An 18,167-nucleotide genomic window follows, 5' to 3' on the forward strand; every position below is an offset into this window, starting at 1 on the left:
GGTGTTCTTCTTCTGCCATGCAAAAAGTTTTTTGTTTTGACAAAATAACTCAATTTTTATCTTATCAGTCCAAAGCACTTTATTCCAAAATTACTGTGGCTTGTCTAAATGAGCTTTTGCATACAACAAGTGACTCTGTTTGTGTCGTGAGTGCAGAAAGGCCTTCTTTCTCATCACGCTGAAATACAGATATTCTTTGTGCATATTGCGCTGAATTGTAGAACGATGTACAGACACACCATCTGCAGCAAGATGTTCTTGCAGGTCTTTTGAGGTAATCTTTGGGTTGTCTGTAACCATTCTCCCAATCGTCCTCATATGCCGCTCCTGTATTTTTCTTGGCCTGCCAAACCTGGGTTTTACAGCAACTGTACCTGTGACCTTCCATTTCATGATTACATTCCTTACAGTTGAAACTGACAGTTTAAACCTCTGAGATTGCTTTTGTATCCTACACCATGATACTGAACAATCTTTGTTTTCAGATCTCTCTGAGGATCCCATGCTGTCACTCTTCAGAGGAGAGTCAAACAGAAGCACAACTTGCAATTGGCCACTTTAAATACCCTTTTTCATGATTGGACACACCTGCCTATGAAGTTCAAGGCTTAACAAACTAATCCAAGCAAGTTGGTGTTGCCAGTAATCAATATTGAGCAGTTACATGCATTCAAATTAGCAAAATTACAAAGGTACTCAAATTTTTGCACAGCCAGTTTTTCACATTTAGTTTAATTTCATACAACTGAATACTGCTTCACTAAAAATCTTTATCAGAAAACACCCCAGTACTCAGATGTTCCTGGGAAATGAAAGACATGCCACTATCTTTTTTTGTTGTAAGTGGAGTAAATTACAGTATTATGCAGGCTGAGATGGGTTCCCAAACTTTTTCATATGAGTGTAGAATACAGAAACATTTCTAGCCAGAATTCTTGTTAGATTCTTTGAGCCTATATATGTCCAAAATTGCAAAACTAAGAATAACTAAAAAAAAAAAGTAAAAAAAAAAAGACACATCCATCATTTAAATTGTTTTAAAGCTGGAATATATAATATGAAGAACTATTTTTATATTTTGAGTAATTTCAGAACTAAGAACTAGAACAAACAGAAATATATATTTTGGGCTGAAAGATGATAAAAATTTTCACTTACTTTAGATAAGCAATACAATATCAGCACACTTAGGGAACGAAGCTTTTTTAAAGCTATCTGGAAAGAGATATTACTGCTTTCTAATTAAACAGACCGTGAACTACAACTTAAACCAGCGGACAAGTTGGCGGCACAAAAATAATCATTCTTTTCTGGCAACCTTGTCCTTCCTAACTTAAAGTCAGTCTAATAGTTCACAGTTATCAGGTATCGCAGCCTGCAACACATCAGGGAAGTTTTGTTTACTTTCTGGCAGGCATGTTTAGGACATCCTGGCTTATATGAAGCCTCTCACTTCTGAAGAAGTGAAAGGCACACTCGTTTGTTGAATATTTGCAGTGACATTTGGCTTCAGCTAGTGTCTCTCTTGTGATTAATTCAACCATATGGAAGTGTAAAGTGAGATGCAATGAACCGAGTTGTAAACATACACACAGTTGAACAGAAACTGAGCTGTGACCTAAGTAGTTTAAGAAGTAGAAAGTGGACATCTCAGTTAAAATATGTGCAAAATGTATAAATAAATCTGACCCCTGAGAGTAGTGTAGTATTACTAGTATCTTAAGAGATTCTTGGATTTTGTAAATTTCATTGTTAATAGCTTTCCAAGAGTGCTCAGGATGAAAATAATCTAAAGTTGTGGGTGATAAGTAACAAACCATTATCATATATCATTAGTATGATGTTCATAGCTCATCCATCATTTTTAGTTGCTTAATATTTCTCCTCTATCCTGAAAGAGGAGGTGGACAAAAAAAGCACAAGATGGTATTTGCATTCCAGCACATGACCAGAGAATCCAGAGTTTAAACTGGCACCTGGTAACTGTAGGTAATAGGTATGAGGCTTTAATAGATCTCATTATATCTAATGCAACCAAATCACTACTTCGATACTTCAACACTTCAATAATTTAAGTAAGGTAGTATTAAGGCAAGTAAACATTTTAAGCTATCATTTAGAAACAGGGTTCGGTTGAAGACTGAATACATGAATTTATCATACTAAAGCAATCTTGTCCTGCCTTTTCCTACAGGGACAGTGAAATGCTCAAACAAAACAAAACATTACCAGAAGGCAGAATAGTTGAATGATTGAATCATACATGTCCTGATGCTGTTAACTATACCCATTTTTTACAGGATATTCTTATAACCCCTGTTTTAAGCTTTATTTTCTTTCATAATTATAGCATTGTGATGCCATACAGAATATATTTATTTTGGACCACACTCCATGGGGTTTGCTTTATCCATAACAACCTTTTTTGATATGCCAGCAATTTGGAGATTCCATGAATTTCCTGGACGAATCCTAAACTTAAATCAGAAGTGGAACTGTTAAAAATCAACATACTTGATCCAGTTTTTGTCTTATACCAGGAATCTGCCATAAATGATTATGAAAAAGGGGAGGTCATTGAAAAAATCATGGAGTGTATATTCCTTTCCTGGAATCTTAATTTTCCCATTCCCTCTACAAGGCATATTCCACTGAATGAAGTAGTTATGTATAAAAGACAAAGTTCATAGGGAATTCCTTGAAAAACAATGATGCTTTAAAGGAAAACATTATCTTTAAAAAAAACTATTTATATATATCAAAAAACTGGAAACCTCATTTGTTTGGGTCTTGGCCAAACATATCTGTGCATAGGTAAGGCACTGGTAGATCTAGCAAAATCTAGTGATAAAGAAGCCATTTCTGTTTAGACTTAATTGTTTGGAACAATTGTTTACAATTGTTTGCATATAACCGAATACTGAATCCCCTCAAGCGATATGGCCAAATACTAAACCAAATCCAAAATCGAATTTGCCCTTTATAATGCAGTAGAACAGAGAAAGTGCAAACAACACCCTAATTCTGAAAATTAAAGGGCACCACTACTAACTGTAGGGCTAAAACAATTGCCTTTCACTGAAAGTCATTACTGCAAAAAGTCCAGGTTATACGTTTGCAAAGAAACAGAAAAGCATGGCGATTATGCAGAGCTCTCACAAAAACTTCTCCAACAAATAAAACGGGAACCATGGAAACACAGATCAAACAGCTTTATCACATCTAAAATGTCAACATCAAGGGCCCTGACTACTCAGAAACCACTTCAAAAGTGTTTTTAGAAATAGCCATCAATGTGAAATAAAGGTTGACTCAGGCGCAGCATTTCCCATAATATAGTACATTTTTGGACTATATGTGTTAGTCTGTCAAACTTGTTGGAAGTTGTCAAATGAGTGTCCAGTACAACAGATTTAGTGGGATGTTACCACTAATCATTGGCAAAGATAATGAAGAAAACCTGTATTGAAGAAACTGGTCCTCTCCTTTGAACAGGTTCAAAAACAACAGGAAGCAAAGTGAAAGCTTCCTCAGTTGTTTGACATAACACAAACATGAATGCCAGTATAGCTTTACTGTCTACAAAATGATGGGATAAATATTCAGAGTCTCATATAGATTAAAAGACCAACATCCAGTATGCTTATAAAAAGAGCACTGGTTTTACAAATTCACTGAAATATTTTCCACAGGCTGATCCACATTTAGGACAATCTATTAGAGAGTTCCTCTAGGATTTATGCTTTAGGAATAGTAATGCCTCTGCTTGGTATACCAAAAGTGAGAAGTTCAACAAACAGATTGTAAGGAAACAGAGAACTGCTAATAACTTACTTACTAGTCTAGCCTAGCCACTCAAATCACCAGTTTGTCATGATCCTGCTGCAAGGATGCCACATCATGTATAGAATGGAATTAATTGAGCTGCATATTTTTTGAATCCTCTGCAAACACTCATACATTACTTACAATGCCCTCCACTTAGTCTTTAATAAAAATAAAAGTGGACCCAATAGAGAATCATACAGAACCCCTCTAAGAACTTTATTCCAATAGAGAATGTACCATTATATGCAACCTCATGAAGGGGCAAATTCACTAAAGTGCAAAGCGCAAATTCGCCAGCGTGACGTCATTTTGTTACTTCCCCGATTTACTAACGGGCGCTGGTGTAATTTCGCTAGCGAAATGGATCTACTCTAGCGCTACTTCACACCCTTACGCCAGACGAAGTTGCGATATGGCGAAGGGTCATCGTAACTACGCTAATTCACTAGCTTGCGCATTTTACTGAACGTTACCTCTTGCGCCAGACTTGCCTTCGCCACCTCAGACCAGGCGAAGTGCAATAGAGTAGATAGGATTGCTTCAAAAAAAGTTAAAATTTTTTCTAAGTCCCAAAAAACGCTGGTGTCTTTTCCTTTTTTAAAGGTGATAGGCTGAAAAAGAGCGTAAATTGTTTTGGGGGTACCCTCCTTCCCCCCTACATTTCCTAACATATGGCACCTAAACTATACAGTGGGCACATGTATAGGACAAAATAACAACTCTATTTTATTTAATGAAGCTTTCTCAGCCTTGTGTAGTGTAATGTATTTGCTGCTACATATACGTCCATTCAACTTTAACTTGGCGCCGTATGCAAATTAGGCATCGCTAGCGTAACTGCGCTTTGCTTGACGAATTAACGCTAGTGCAAATTCGCTACCGTTCGTCTCCCTGAGCGCAACTTCGGATTTTAGTGAATTAGCGGTGCCCTAGCGAAGTGCGGCAAAGGCATCACTAGCGCATTTTCGCTGCTTAGTGAATTTGCCCCGAAGAGTCTTGGGGGGCCAATGAACACAAAAAAATGGTTTTGTTGTGTTGACCACAGGAGATACAAAATAAAATGACCAGCATAATTCCATTTACAGTGTTTCAGATATATTGGAGTATACATGGTCTAGTATTAATAAACTAGTGGTAATTTGGGGGATGGATGTGTCAATATTAATGGATGTAATGGCATCCATGGGTCTTTAATTGCAGCAATTCTAACAAACAGGTAGAGGAAGCATAGAGCTAAAACGTGTACTAGCTATGAACCTTGCCTTATAAGGAATAAGGGGGTAGTTATAGTTTGCGATAGTGTGCAGTGTATGTAATAAAAATTCACAATCGCAAAACGTTTTTTGCAACAAAATATTTAAGGAAACTCCAGAGCAGGTGTTAAAAACTTTGCAATGCGAAATTATGATTTGCAATGCAATAAAAGCCTAATGAAGACTATTACATTGCGACATGAATTCTGCACTGAAATCCATTTCTCAAAAGAGCAAACAGATTTTTTTATATTCAATTTTGAAATCTGACATGGGGCTAGACATATTGTCAATTTCCCAGCTGCCCCAAGTCATGTGACTTGTGCTCTGATAAACTTCAATCACTCTTTACTGCTGTACTGCAAGTAGGAGTGATATCACCCCCTCCCCCCCCCAGCAGCCAAACAAAAGAACAATGGGAAGGTAACCAGATAACAGCTCCCTAACACAAGATAACAGCTGCCTGGTAGATCTAAGAACAGCACTCAATAGTAAAAACCCATGTCTAACTGAGACACATTCAGTTACATTGAGAAGGAAAAACAGCAGCCTGCCAGAAAGCATTTCTCTCCTAAAGTGCAGGCACAAGTCACATGACCAGGGGCAGCTGGGAAATTGACAAAATGTCTAGCCCCATGTCAGATTTCAAAATTGAATATAAATAAATCTGTTTGCTCTTTTGAGAAATGGATTTCAGTGCAGAATTCTGCTGGAGCAGCACTATTAACTGATTCATTTTGAAAAAAATTTTTTTCCCATGACAGTATCCCTTTAAGGCAGGAAAGTTTATTTTTTAACTATGTGTGCAATAAAAGTGATCCTACTTACTACAGATCTATCTACTGGCTCCCTTCTAATAAATGGTCTTGATAATTAGAATCTGAAAGCTTTTGTTTGTCTAACAACTGTTTCTGTTTTGTAGCTTCTGGAAAAACTTGTCTTTCTGAGACCTGAAGCCAGCAGGAAGGGCACTGAAGATATAAAACAGCATCCTTCCATTCCATTGATGTAAGCAATTTTAGCAGAGAGCCCAAACAGGCCACCTAATCAAACCCTTTGGAGTGACCATACCAAAAAGGGGATGGGTCACTCAGGTGTATGGAGCTTCACTGTTCCAGACAACCATCTCTGGGGGTTCCAAAGCTAAAACCACCTTTATCATTGTTTTGGGAAAGTTATAGGGCAACATTTTTGGTATGAATCATACCCTTCATACCACATTTGTTATGTTTTATATCAAAAGCTTTACCCTATAAATCATTGCATTTCATAAACTACTTATTTATATATGGAATTTCTTGTACTGACAATGTATTTATATTAAAATACTGATTTTGATTACAATAATTACTCTGTTGTAAGATGCCTGGAAGTATTTTGTGCATCACTAGAGTTGGTGGCAGCATGCAATTATTTTGTTTGTTGTGTGCTGTTGTGTGCTGCAGTTTTGTTCAGAAAAAACTGCCTAAAGGTTATGTTGGCCCTTGTTTCAGTGATACATATTTCAAATTAGAATCAGATTTTATTTTTTTTGTTTGAGGTGCTGTATAGCTGATATGATTAATTTCAGTGGGTCCAGAATAGATTGCTAGACAAAATATGAATCTGAGTGTAGATCCCTAAAATGAAACTACAGTATATTGATACACAGAATTGATGAGGAGAAATATGGTGACAACTAAAAGAGCAAGGGATTTAACCATGGCAGATATGTAGACCCAGTGGGAGGCCAACCTGGGTGAAGTGCACCATTGAAAGAAATTATTGCGTAGCCGGTGGCATCACATGAATTAATTAAATTTCACCCACCATATTCCTCCAGAAATTCCCAGGAAAATTACATTGTGATGGGAGGCCGGGGGGTTTAAAATAACTCCCATTTGGTATGGTTGCCACAAGGCTGGAGTTTTAATGGCCTAGCTGGTAAAATACCTACCCAGGCCGGGACCGGTATTACAAATTTACCAGCAATGTGGCTGCCAGTAATTTTTAAAATGCTCTTCGATGTAGCCCCTGCCCTGCACACCTAAGTCCTTAAGACCTACAGTAGAGCCAAATCAAAACAAACTTTTCACGGAAAGACATGTGTAAGAGGGGTTGTAACATTATTGTTAACAGAATTAGCCCTGTTTACTGCAAGAAATAACAAAAACAATGAACAAAAATCATAAATAAATGTGGCAAAATAATGAAAAGGGGTTATACTGTCCTTTTTTTAAAAAAAGTTACAGTGACACTTTTTTTCTTTTGATTTATCCATTATTTAGGTACGGTATATGTTCTGTGACGTTTATAAGCAGAGAGGATGCTGACGAAAACATGGTTAGACCCATCCCATTGATTATTTTTTTTGTAACTAATAGTTTTATTGAAATTTTTCATAAAAAAAAAAAGAAAAAATACAAAGAAGAAAAACCTTCAAAGAAAAGAAAAGAAAAAGAAAACAACAAAAGGAAAAGAAAATGAGTGGGTCAGCAATATATAAAATAAGATATACTAAAAGACATAAGAAATACATACATACTTAAATAGTTATATAAACTTGCCAGTCAGAGTTTACACATGGGATATAAAAGGGTAGCCAACACGATGACCAAATTGAAGAAGCAGACCAAGCAAGAAAACATACAAAACAGGGCTGAGGTCATAGACCAGAACTCCCCAGCCTGGTTTGGTATACAATAATGAACAAATAACTCTAAACCTAAGTATCCCATTGATTATTAATGTAGAAAGTATATGTAATTCATTGTTGGTATCAGGCCCAGACTGGCAATCTGTGGGTTCTGGTATATGCCAGAGGTGCTGATGTAAGATGCCATAGAAAGTCACTTTTTAGTGGGCTGGTGGGGGGCTGTTTGGGCCTCTGTAGTTGGAATGCCAGTGACTATTTTGATTCCTAGTCCAGACCTGGTTGGTATTCTAAAGGAAATCCTGCACTGATTCCAACCTTTTGGCACTACAGGAGTTCTGTGTCTCTGCTTTATAGTAGAGCAGGTACACTAGAAATTGGCATGCCTCCAACTAGAGTCAGGAGTGATGCACCACCCTGGGAACTTTTCTCATCCACTATCATACACAGAGAGGAAAGGTTGATATACACCCTACATTTAAGACAACTTGTATAAAAACAGTCTGCCAGCCAGGCTGTAATGCAGATTATTTGGTCTCTGAGCTTCTGGAGATCCATGTATAGTTGCCATCTGGGCTGTATTTGACCGGCCTGGCTGGTAAAAATTATGGTTGATCCCAAATTTATTAATAGGGAAAAAAGATAAATATATAGGAAAACTGGTATTTTTTTCCCTAGCAACCCTAGATCCCTGAGAATAACTTCTTTTCCTTCCACACCCCAAACAGTGCACAATGTTTCACTGGGGTACAGTCCTGCAATAGGTCGGGTACACGTGAAATACCCCCCAACACAGTCGGGACTCGGTTGGACTATCATTAATGTCTCAACCCGCAGGCACCCATTTGGTACCAGGTGGGTGCAGATATTTGGGGGAACAAAAATTAAAACCTGCTTTACTGTAAATTAAATACTGCGAAGCCACTTCTGGTTTCTGTGACATCACTTCGGCCACTTCTAGTTCCTGTGACATCACTTCCAGTTTAGTGGCGCCAGTTGGGTTTATCATTAGGGATGCACCGAATCCACTATTCGGCCGAAGCATGCGCTGAAATGGACAGAAATTGCCAAAGCGCCGGAAGACACGAAGACCCAGAAGATGGGAAGATGGGAAGCCCTATGAAAACCGGACAGGTGGCAACCTTACCACCCTGCCCTGCCTGAAGTTAGAGGTGGGGAAAGGAGGAAACCCCAAACTGGTTTCATATTTTTGTTTACTGACAGAATTAACAGAAACTATAATCATTAATTACAACAATAGGCTCAGTCAGCACAAGCCCTATTTATTCAGCTCATTGTGAAAAGAGATGTATACTGTTCCTTTAAGACATAGGGGTATATTTATCAAAGAGTAATCACCACAGTCTGCTAAAGTGAAATTCAGCCACTCTCCATTCATTTCTATGGGATTTTTAAAAGAGTATTTATCAATGAGTGAAAGTTGATCCTTTGATAAATACGCCTTTAAAAACCCAATAGAAATGAATGGAGAGTATCAGAATTTCACTCTAGTGGAATGTGGTGAGCTCTAACCTCACTATTTGATAAATATAGCCCATAGACTATCCTGTGAGCTCTCCAATATTCCCACTACCAAGAGAGATCGTCTGGAGAAAAAGACTTTGACCACAGTAACATTTGTTTAGATGCCCATAACAGGAATGCCAGACATACTCCGGGCAAATTTACTAAGCGTTGAAAATTTGCCAGCGACGGCTTCGCAGGCAGCGCAACACTTCGCCAGGTGAAAATCTGCTCAGACAACGTTAATTCACAAGCATGCAAAGTTGCGTCCAGGGCGCTGAATGCTGGCGAAGTTGCACTAGCGTTAATTCGGCAAGCAGAGCAAAGTTGTGCTAGCGTTGGCTAATTTGCATATGGTGGGAAGTTAAAGTTGAATGGACGTATATGTTGCAGGAAAGTACACTACACAAAGGGAAGCGTAATAAAAGAAAGTTGTTCTATTGCCCTACATATGAGCCCAGTGTATAGTGTATGTTCCATATGTTAGGAAATGTAGGGGGGAAGCTGGATACCCCCCAAAAAAATGTACAATCTTTTGCAGCCTATCACCCTGAAAAAAAGGAAAGACGCTAGCGTTTTTTGGGATTTAGAAAAATTTTCAACAATTTTCAAGTCTGACGTGAGAAGTAATGTCAGTAAAATCCACATCTTAGTGAATTTGCAGAGTTACGTCCATTCGCCAGAGCGAAAATTCGCCTGGCGTTACGGAGTGAAATAACGCTACAGTTTATTTCCTTCGCTAGCGAAATTATGCCATTGACCGTAAATCAGCAAAGCTCTGAAATGACATCACGCTGGCGAATTTTCACCAGTGTTAGTCACTTCGCCCTTTAGTTAATTTGCCCCATAAACTGAATAGGGATACACAATCCCCTGGAATTTTAAGGGGTTGACATATAGGCAGGACCCTGCTGCAAGAAGAAAATAGGTGCAAAGCCAGCTCCCAAAAGGCTTAAATGCAGAATGGGATTTTAATATTTTAATCAGAAATTATATTTTTGCCCTTTCAGTCTCCCTTCATCACAAAGCCTTCAGAAATTGAAATTACGTTGGTGCTATTTGCATATTGTTTCACTAATCCTTCGTCACTCACTTTTGTTCAGGGATTGTGCATTTCTAGAAAGTTTGACCCAGTAAGGCATCTGTAGGAGGAGCATGTGACCAGCTAACCCGGAAGTCAGACTGTTCGTGTGGAGGAGTTTAGCTGGACGAGACAAACGAAGTGAATAGCTGGATGGTGTGCCTGAAGTTTATAGGTTTCTAGTGAGTAGTTATAAGCCTGCATTCTATTATTATTATTACAAAACCCGAATTGAGACTATAGAGCAGCATTGGCAGACATGGATCTATTGCTTGCTATACTAGTGTTTGACACACCAACACTGAACTGAGCATTTGTGGGCGATATTATTCACCATATTACTTTTGTATAGATATAAGGGATATTTTACTGTCTGGTTTGTGTGTACTTGTTGGTTATAACACTAAGTCAGCTTGATTTTGCACTTAATTGAGACAGAAAATTGTTATACTCACATTGCAAACAGCACCACTATATGCTATTCATTTTATGTACTGGTAACCCCCTGATTAAAGGTTTAAAGATCTATAAAATAGGAAGATGATGATAGGTTTGCCAGTGCAGCCACATTGCCAATATTTACCAGCTTAGAGATCAAAAATATATTGAGTGGGGAAGCAATATTAGAGATACTTGATTAGAGATCCTCTATTACTTAGATTAGTAGTGACAAAACATTTTGGTGATTTAGAAATATCAGGTCACTTTTTTTCTAATTCCATAAGTGTATTTTTTTTTGCTCACGGTCAGGTGTTTATCTATTAGTAAAGTAGAAAGTTGTGCAGTGGTCCCCAAATTACAAATTATTTATTTATTTTCAGCCCTGCTGCCTTGGCAGACAAAACAAGTGCAGTGATGTAACAAAAATGCAATGCAGGGCTTTTAGACCAGCAACCATCATCCAACCCAGAGCAGCCCTGCACACCAGGGCAAATTCACTAAGATTCGAAGTTGCAACAGCTTCGCCAGGCGTTTTGCCAGCCCTACGCAAATTCACAAAAATGCGAAGTTTCGCTCAGGGAGGAAAACGGTAGGGAAGTTGCGCTACTGTTACTTCGTCAGGCAAAGCGGAGTTACGATTGCGATGCCTAATTTGCATACGGCACGAAGTTAAAATATAATATATGCTGCAGCAACTACATCACACTACACAAGCCCAGGAAGCCTTTAAAAGATAAAATAAAGGTGTTCTATTGCCCCACACATGTGCCCACTGTATCGTTGAGTTGCCATATGTTAGGTAATGTAGGGGGTAGGGAGGGAACCCCCAAAACAATTTATGCTATTTTTCATAATATCGCCCTTAAAAAAGTAAAAGACGCCAGCGTTTTTTGGGACTTGTCAACTATTTTTGGACAAACTCCTATCTATTGTATTGAACTTCGCCTGGTCTGACCTGGCGAAGTAAAGTCTGGCGCAAGAGGTAACGTTCAGTAAAATTCGCAAGTTAGTGAATTAGTGTAGTTACGTCCCTTCGCCATAGCGCAACTTCGCCTGGCGTAAAGGTGCGAAGTAGCGCTAGAGTAGGTCCAATTCGCTAGCGAATTTACGCCAGCACCCATTAGTAAATCAGCAAAGTAACGAAATGATGTCACGCCGGCGTATTTGCGTTAGCCGCTTTAGTAAATTTGCCCTCATGTCATAGACTCCCTCCCCCTCCCCCCTTGCTTGCCAACTCCTGCTCACAGATCCACCACCCTCTCCCTTTGCTAATGTGCCACTGCTCCTGCCCACCTGAGCTACAGAAGGGCCAGAACTGCCTACCTCTAGTTCTGGCCCTGCAGGTGAAACACTGCCTACATTAGATGAAGTAGATTGAGCCTTTTATAGTAAAGACTTTATAGGCAGAAAAGTGGTTGCAATAGTGTCAGAATTAACACTTTTCAAAATTAACCCCTTACCTACTAGAGATCTTTGATATCGATGTGCTGAGTATTGACCGTAAACCGGGAAGAGTAAACCAGGAATGTATATTCTATGGCGCCGCCAATTAGGATTCTAGCAGCAGGCACATACAATAGTTATATTAAGGCTACTGTGATTCACAAAAAAATTGTTCATAGTTTTCAGGAATAAATATTTTTTGAATTATAGTGCCCACCAAGAGGCTTCAGGTGCAGATATGTACAGTGAGTCACTTCAATATTATCTGATCTGCAGAGGACAGTGAGCCTGTCCAAACGCAATACATTTGCCACTCTGTTATGTCTAGTCATTGCTATCGTAGTCTCAAATTGCACAGCTCTTCTTCCATCAGCTCTGCCATGTCACCCAATCAAGTCATATAGTACATATCTTATGATATCTATGCTGAATAAAAAGCTAAATAACTCAAAAACCACAACTAAAAAATGAAGACCAATTACAAATTGTCTCAGAATATTGCTCTCTACACCTTACTAAAAGACAATTGAAAGATGAACAACCCTTTTAAACCTGAAGTTAACAAAAGTTACTTCATGGTTGTGCTTTTTTTTTTGTCACTTGGTGCGACTGTTGTTTACTAATACACTTATTCACGTACAGTGTATATAAATGAATTGTGTGTCCAAAAATGAACAGTAAAGGGTCATTAACTGTGATAAATTAATGCTAAGGTCCTACTGTTTTGTATTTACTTTTAATTTTGTGGTCATGAGTTTTGGAAGCCCATGCATACTCTCTAATGGCATGCAAGTGAAAGTGATTTGGCTCTATTGCTAGATTTCTTGGAAATAGACCTATGTAAACCAATAATGGCATGCTGGGGTCCTCTAGTGACCAAACAGAGGTATAACCTTTTAGTTAAAAAAAAAAAAAAGCCCACATGCATGCTTGTAAGATAAAAAATATAGTTTTATTAAACATTTTTAAAATATCAAAAACTCCCCACATGTTTTTAATATTTTAAAAATGATTTAATAAACAATATTTTTTATCTTACAAGCATGCATGTGGGATTTTTTTGAAGTAAAAAGTGATTTGGCTACCTTGCTACATTTCATTGCACAGTGATTTTTCCATGCATTGCTAGTCGGCAAACAAGTTGTGATCATGGGTGATAACTGGAGATATAGTTTTTATGATTTATAGTGATTTCTAATATTTTTCTGGGGACCCAACCAAGATAATTGAAAACAGTTTGTTTACAGCCATGCTCTAGCCAGCATTTCATTCTAACCATTTCTTTTAACCATGAAAGTGGCAGGGCCACTATTAAAGTACCATTGCACCAATGGTATAGATTTTACTATATTGGGTTGCACCTTGATCTATGCTGTATCATGCGTTTACTGGCAACGTGCAGTTCTACAAGATCAAGGTGTCCGCAGCATTTAAATGGTTAGGAATCTGGTCAAAAGTGTCCTAAATATGGGGAATGTTCAAGATGTCGTAATTTAAGTAAAAGTTTGAAGTCACTTAGTTAAAAAAAACCATTGTATTTGTTACAGCCAGTATAAAGGTTTAGCTGGTGTTATTTTCTTTTGGAAAAGTATAACCTGAATAGAAATGAGTTTGATGAAGTCATAAAGAATGTCTGCTATTTAAATAGATTAGTCCAGTCTCTCAACTGTGGGTAGATCAGACTTTGTTTTTAAAGATAGTGTCCCATTTATAATAAAGACTTAAATAATACTGTAAAGGTTGTCATTGACACAGATTTACACAGAATGTAATGTTTTCCAGAATAACTTGCCCTTTAGAGTGGTGTCAACATGGAAGTCAGCCACTCTGTGAAGGAGAGGACCATTTCAGAAAACAGCCTGATCGTACTTCTTCAGGGACTTCATGGTCGCGTCACTACCGTTGAGCTCCGGGATGAAAGCTCAGCTACTGGCACCATTACTAATGTAGATGCCTTCATGAACATTCGCCTGGCAAAGGTCACTTACAGAGACCGCCGAGAGCGAGAGACAGAGCTGGATGACCTTTTCATTACAGGACGCAATGTCCGTTACGTGCATATTCCCGAAGAGGTGGATGTAATCACCACAATTGAAAAACAACTGCAGAAAATTCAAACAGTCCGCGGATTTGGTGGAACAGGAAGGAAAGAGTTTGCTAGAAGAAAGCCCAAGTGAAATAAAAAGACTGTATGCCCAGGGCTCCTTTAGACACTATGGACATGCAGTAGCTGCCATTGAACTGACATGCAAGATAGGACGAACAAAGTCTACTTTGCAAAATATGCAACATATTTTCTTACCAACATTATGTTACTCTTTATAAAGTATAATCGAAATAAGTTAATGCGGGTTTGGATTCATTCTCACTTTTTTTTTTGATTACAGTACGATTGCAATATTTTCTGTTAGCAGGGATATATATTTCTTATGCATAATTTTCTGACTGTAATTTGATTTTCCTTTTTAAATTTGGTTTGCATTTCAATTACTGACTGTGTTTTTTATTGCATTACACTCATGATGGTATGTGCTATGAATAATTGGGTGCCGTCTTTCAAACCTTTTCGTTAGAACATCATACTGATCCGCCAGTCACCTTTATATGTTGCTTAAGTGCACAGTAAGAAAACACCAATGCTTCATGGCTAAGCAAGGTGGTTTCAGTTGCCATATACACACACTTTTGAAAGTACAAAGTTTTGGCATTAACCTTAATATAAATTTAATTTTCAGAACTATATTGAAATTTCGGAAAAAAAAAAAAAACCCTTTGTTTATTTAGGTCTGTGAAATTCAAGCAGCACCTATCTCTACTGTTTCCCCCACTGCAGTTGTGGGCTGACAGAACATACCCTTCAATGGTCAGTCTCTCTCCCATATGTAATGCCACAAATACCTCCAGAAATAGAAAAGTGCAATTAGTAACACACCACCAACATATTTCGCTTTACAAATTCATATAAGTTGCTAAGGGGGTAGGAGACGCCATTATCCAGGTAGTGTCTTCTGCCAATACAGCCATTGGTCATTTGAGATATTGCATATAAATGGTATATAGATACCATTCATATTCAGTATTTCAAATGGCCAATTGCTGCTCTTAATCACCCACATTTGTAGTTATGTGACTTGTTTGCACTTGTATTAGCCAAAATATAAATTATTGCCTCAAACACAGGTGATTCACATGGGAATGAATGGGAAATTCCAGTAGCACAGCTGCCATCTGCTGGATAACAAAATATGCCTCATGTAGCACTAAAGCAGGACATAGACGTGTCGATTTTATTCTTTGAGCAACTAACGCTCGTTTGTTTCAGTCTAACGAACTACCATTAACCATTCAGTTTAGGAAAAATAACAAATAAGACTATTTGCTGGCCATGAATTGACAGAGAGCATTCGTATGAAAGTTATGTCCGACAAATAGGAGTGACAGTCACCTATTGATGTTGTCAGCTAGAATGTACATGAAACGATCTTATCGGTAGCTTATATAAATCGACTGACGGAACGACCGATTGTCATGGAACGAAAAAAGTCGGCACACTCCACATGATCTGAAAATCAAACGAATATTTGTTTTGTACGACTGTATCTTCGGCTTTATAATCAGCTTTATTTAAGTGCTTGTGATCCGTAGATCGTAAATGATATGGTACCAGCTGTCAGGGTTGTGAATGGCAACACCATAGAATTTCATGGTTACTCATTGAGCTATGCTACGCCAGCTGTTTACTGGCAGCACATGATATGGCAAGATCTAAGAGCCAAGGGAATAAAAAAAGTCCCCCTTTAACAGTTCATTGAAAACACTCCAACACTTATAGGTTGGAGACACTGAAGCATTGTGCATATTATATCTTCAGCCCATTTTTTCCAATGGAGGCTATACTCACTGCACCACACCAAACCGCCAAAAGCAGCAAGTTGCATCCCATCTACATTCGGTGATGCTGTGCAGTGCCGTGAATACAGCCTCTATTGGGAAAAAATGGACTGCCCATGTTAACTCATGTATTCCCTTACAGGCCAATGCATAAAAAGCCACCACAGGGGATCTCCAGAAAAAGTGCCCATCCATAAGAAGTCTTACCCAACTCCTAATCTGAGTGTCTCTGGAACAGTAAGCCAGATAATCACTTTATGATAGGTAGGATTTAAAATTTTTACACACTAAAGGTAAAGTTGCATTAGCATTTTTCAGACAATAAAAAAAAACAAGTTATTTTGTTAACCTTTTGTATGTTATAGAATGGTCAATTCTAAGCAAATTGGTTTTCGTTATTTAATAGTTTTTTTTAACTATTTGACACCTTGTTCTCTTTCCAGCTTACAAATAGGGGCCCCATCAAAAAACAAATGCGCTGTAAGGCTACAAATTTATTGTTAATGCTACTTTGTATTACTCATCTTTCTATTCGGAAACTTTCCTATTCATATTCCAGTCTCTTATTCAAATACTTGCTAGTCTGATTTCATCCCTAATAACCAAGCTGCTTATATTGCAAACTGGAGAGCTGCTAAATAACTATAAAACCACATATTAATAAATGAAAACCAATTGCAATGTGTCTCAGACTATCACTTTCTACATCATACTAAAAGTTAACTCAAAGGTGAACCCAGGTAAACTTTAGAAGAGACCCCTCCAAAAACTAATCTCAAACACATTGCTTGTTTAGTAAGTACTAGTATAAGACTTCAGGATGGACTATGTTCTTAATAAGAATTTAATTACAATTTTTGATTCTAAATACATTTGGGGGAAAAATATATTTTTCCAGAAGAAATAACTCTTATCCCATTTTGGGCCATCACTGTAACTGTTGTGTCTGACTATAAAGCATCTTTGGGGAGGCAAGGGGGAGTTGTGGCTGATGCATCAAAATTAACACAATTGTGCTTGCACCTGATTCTTTAGACACAAGTTTGCTGCACCCTTTGACCCAGGGTGCTGCGGTAACACTGGAGTTACCTCCTGGTCCGTAGATGCCAGTAGCTCCAGGGTTCCATACATGCAGCACTGCTCAATTTTGGAGCTGGAAGGCAGCTGCAAGCACAACTATATGGAAGTGCAGAAAGTACATTTTGCTGTAAATACCTTAAACGAACAAGGTTTTATGTGCAAAACGAGACTGCAGGGAAATGCAAATGAGCTAGTTATAAATTGCAACTATCAAAATCTGGGTAGTTTTAACTGCAAATGTGCAATCTAGTGGCTCAATACATTTTAACAAATCAGATGATATCAATGTAATTTGTTTTATAGTGAAGGGAAAATGTCGGGTTTTCTGCATCATTACATACATACTACCTTGCACTGAGAACAAAACCAGAAGGATTACTTTATGAAAAGCTGGTATGAAATTTGTAGCTGTCTCAACTCACTTATTCTCTTCATATCCATATATATTTCTAAGATTTAACCATATTATTCCATTTGCATGTTGTGATAAACTAGATAATTAGTGGCATAATCAATATAGTTCTAAAAAGGACTGTGTGGTCTCATAGTTGAAAGTGCATGTTGACTAATATCTGTACACAGATTAAATCACAGATGATTGTTTATCCAGATAAATATATGTGCGGTGTTGTCATTATTTATAATGTGACATGTGGACAGAGGAGTTCCACTTACTTTTTGTTGAAATATTATTTACATTTTACATATTTTGCCCTATGTGGTGGTATTTAATCTTCTATGGTATGCATAATATCCTGTTCAATGTACTGAATTGTCTATTGTCAGGACAGACAGGCTTTGCTACTTTACATAATCCATCCATTTGGAATATTGTTTAAAATATGTGAGCAGAATCTGATGCCTTAGTGTTTTTTTGTCTTTGATCTGTGTCTATGGGGTAGATTCACTAAAAGTTGAAGTAGCTAACTCTAGCGACAATTCACCAGTGTTGCAACCCGCAGTGACATCGCCAATTCACTAACAGGCGCAGGCG

The 18,167-nt window shown here is 37.9% G+C and overlaps 1 protein-coding gene across 1 annotated transcript; it reads left to right on the top strand.

The window, feature by feature from the left end:
• The first annotated feature begins 10,345 nt into the window (after positions 1–10,345).
• Positions 10,346–14,689, top strand: lsm10.L (LSM10, U7 small nuclear RNA associated L homeolog). The gene is made up of 2 exons (XM_018246717.2): positions 10,346–10,500; positions 13,985–14,689. Exon 2 carries the CDS (start codon positions 14,014–14,016, stop codon positions 14,377–14,379), a length of 366 nt encoding a protein of 121 aa, XP_018102206.1. The 5' UTR covers positions 10,346–10,500; positions 13,985–14,013; the 3' UTR covers positions 14,380–14,689.
• The last annotated feature ends 3,478 nt before the right edge of the window (positions 14,690–18,167 follow it).

Source organism: Xenopus laevis, chromosome 2L, assembly GCF_017654675.1.
Source record: "Xenopus laevis strain J_2021 chromosome 2L, Xenopus_laevis_v10.1, whole genome shotgun sequence".
In the NCBI taxonomy this organism is placed as follows: Eukaryota; Metazoa; Chordata; class Amphibia; order Anura; family Pipidae; genus Xenopus; species Xenopus laevis.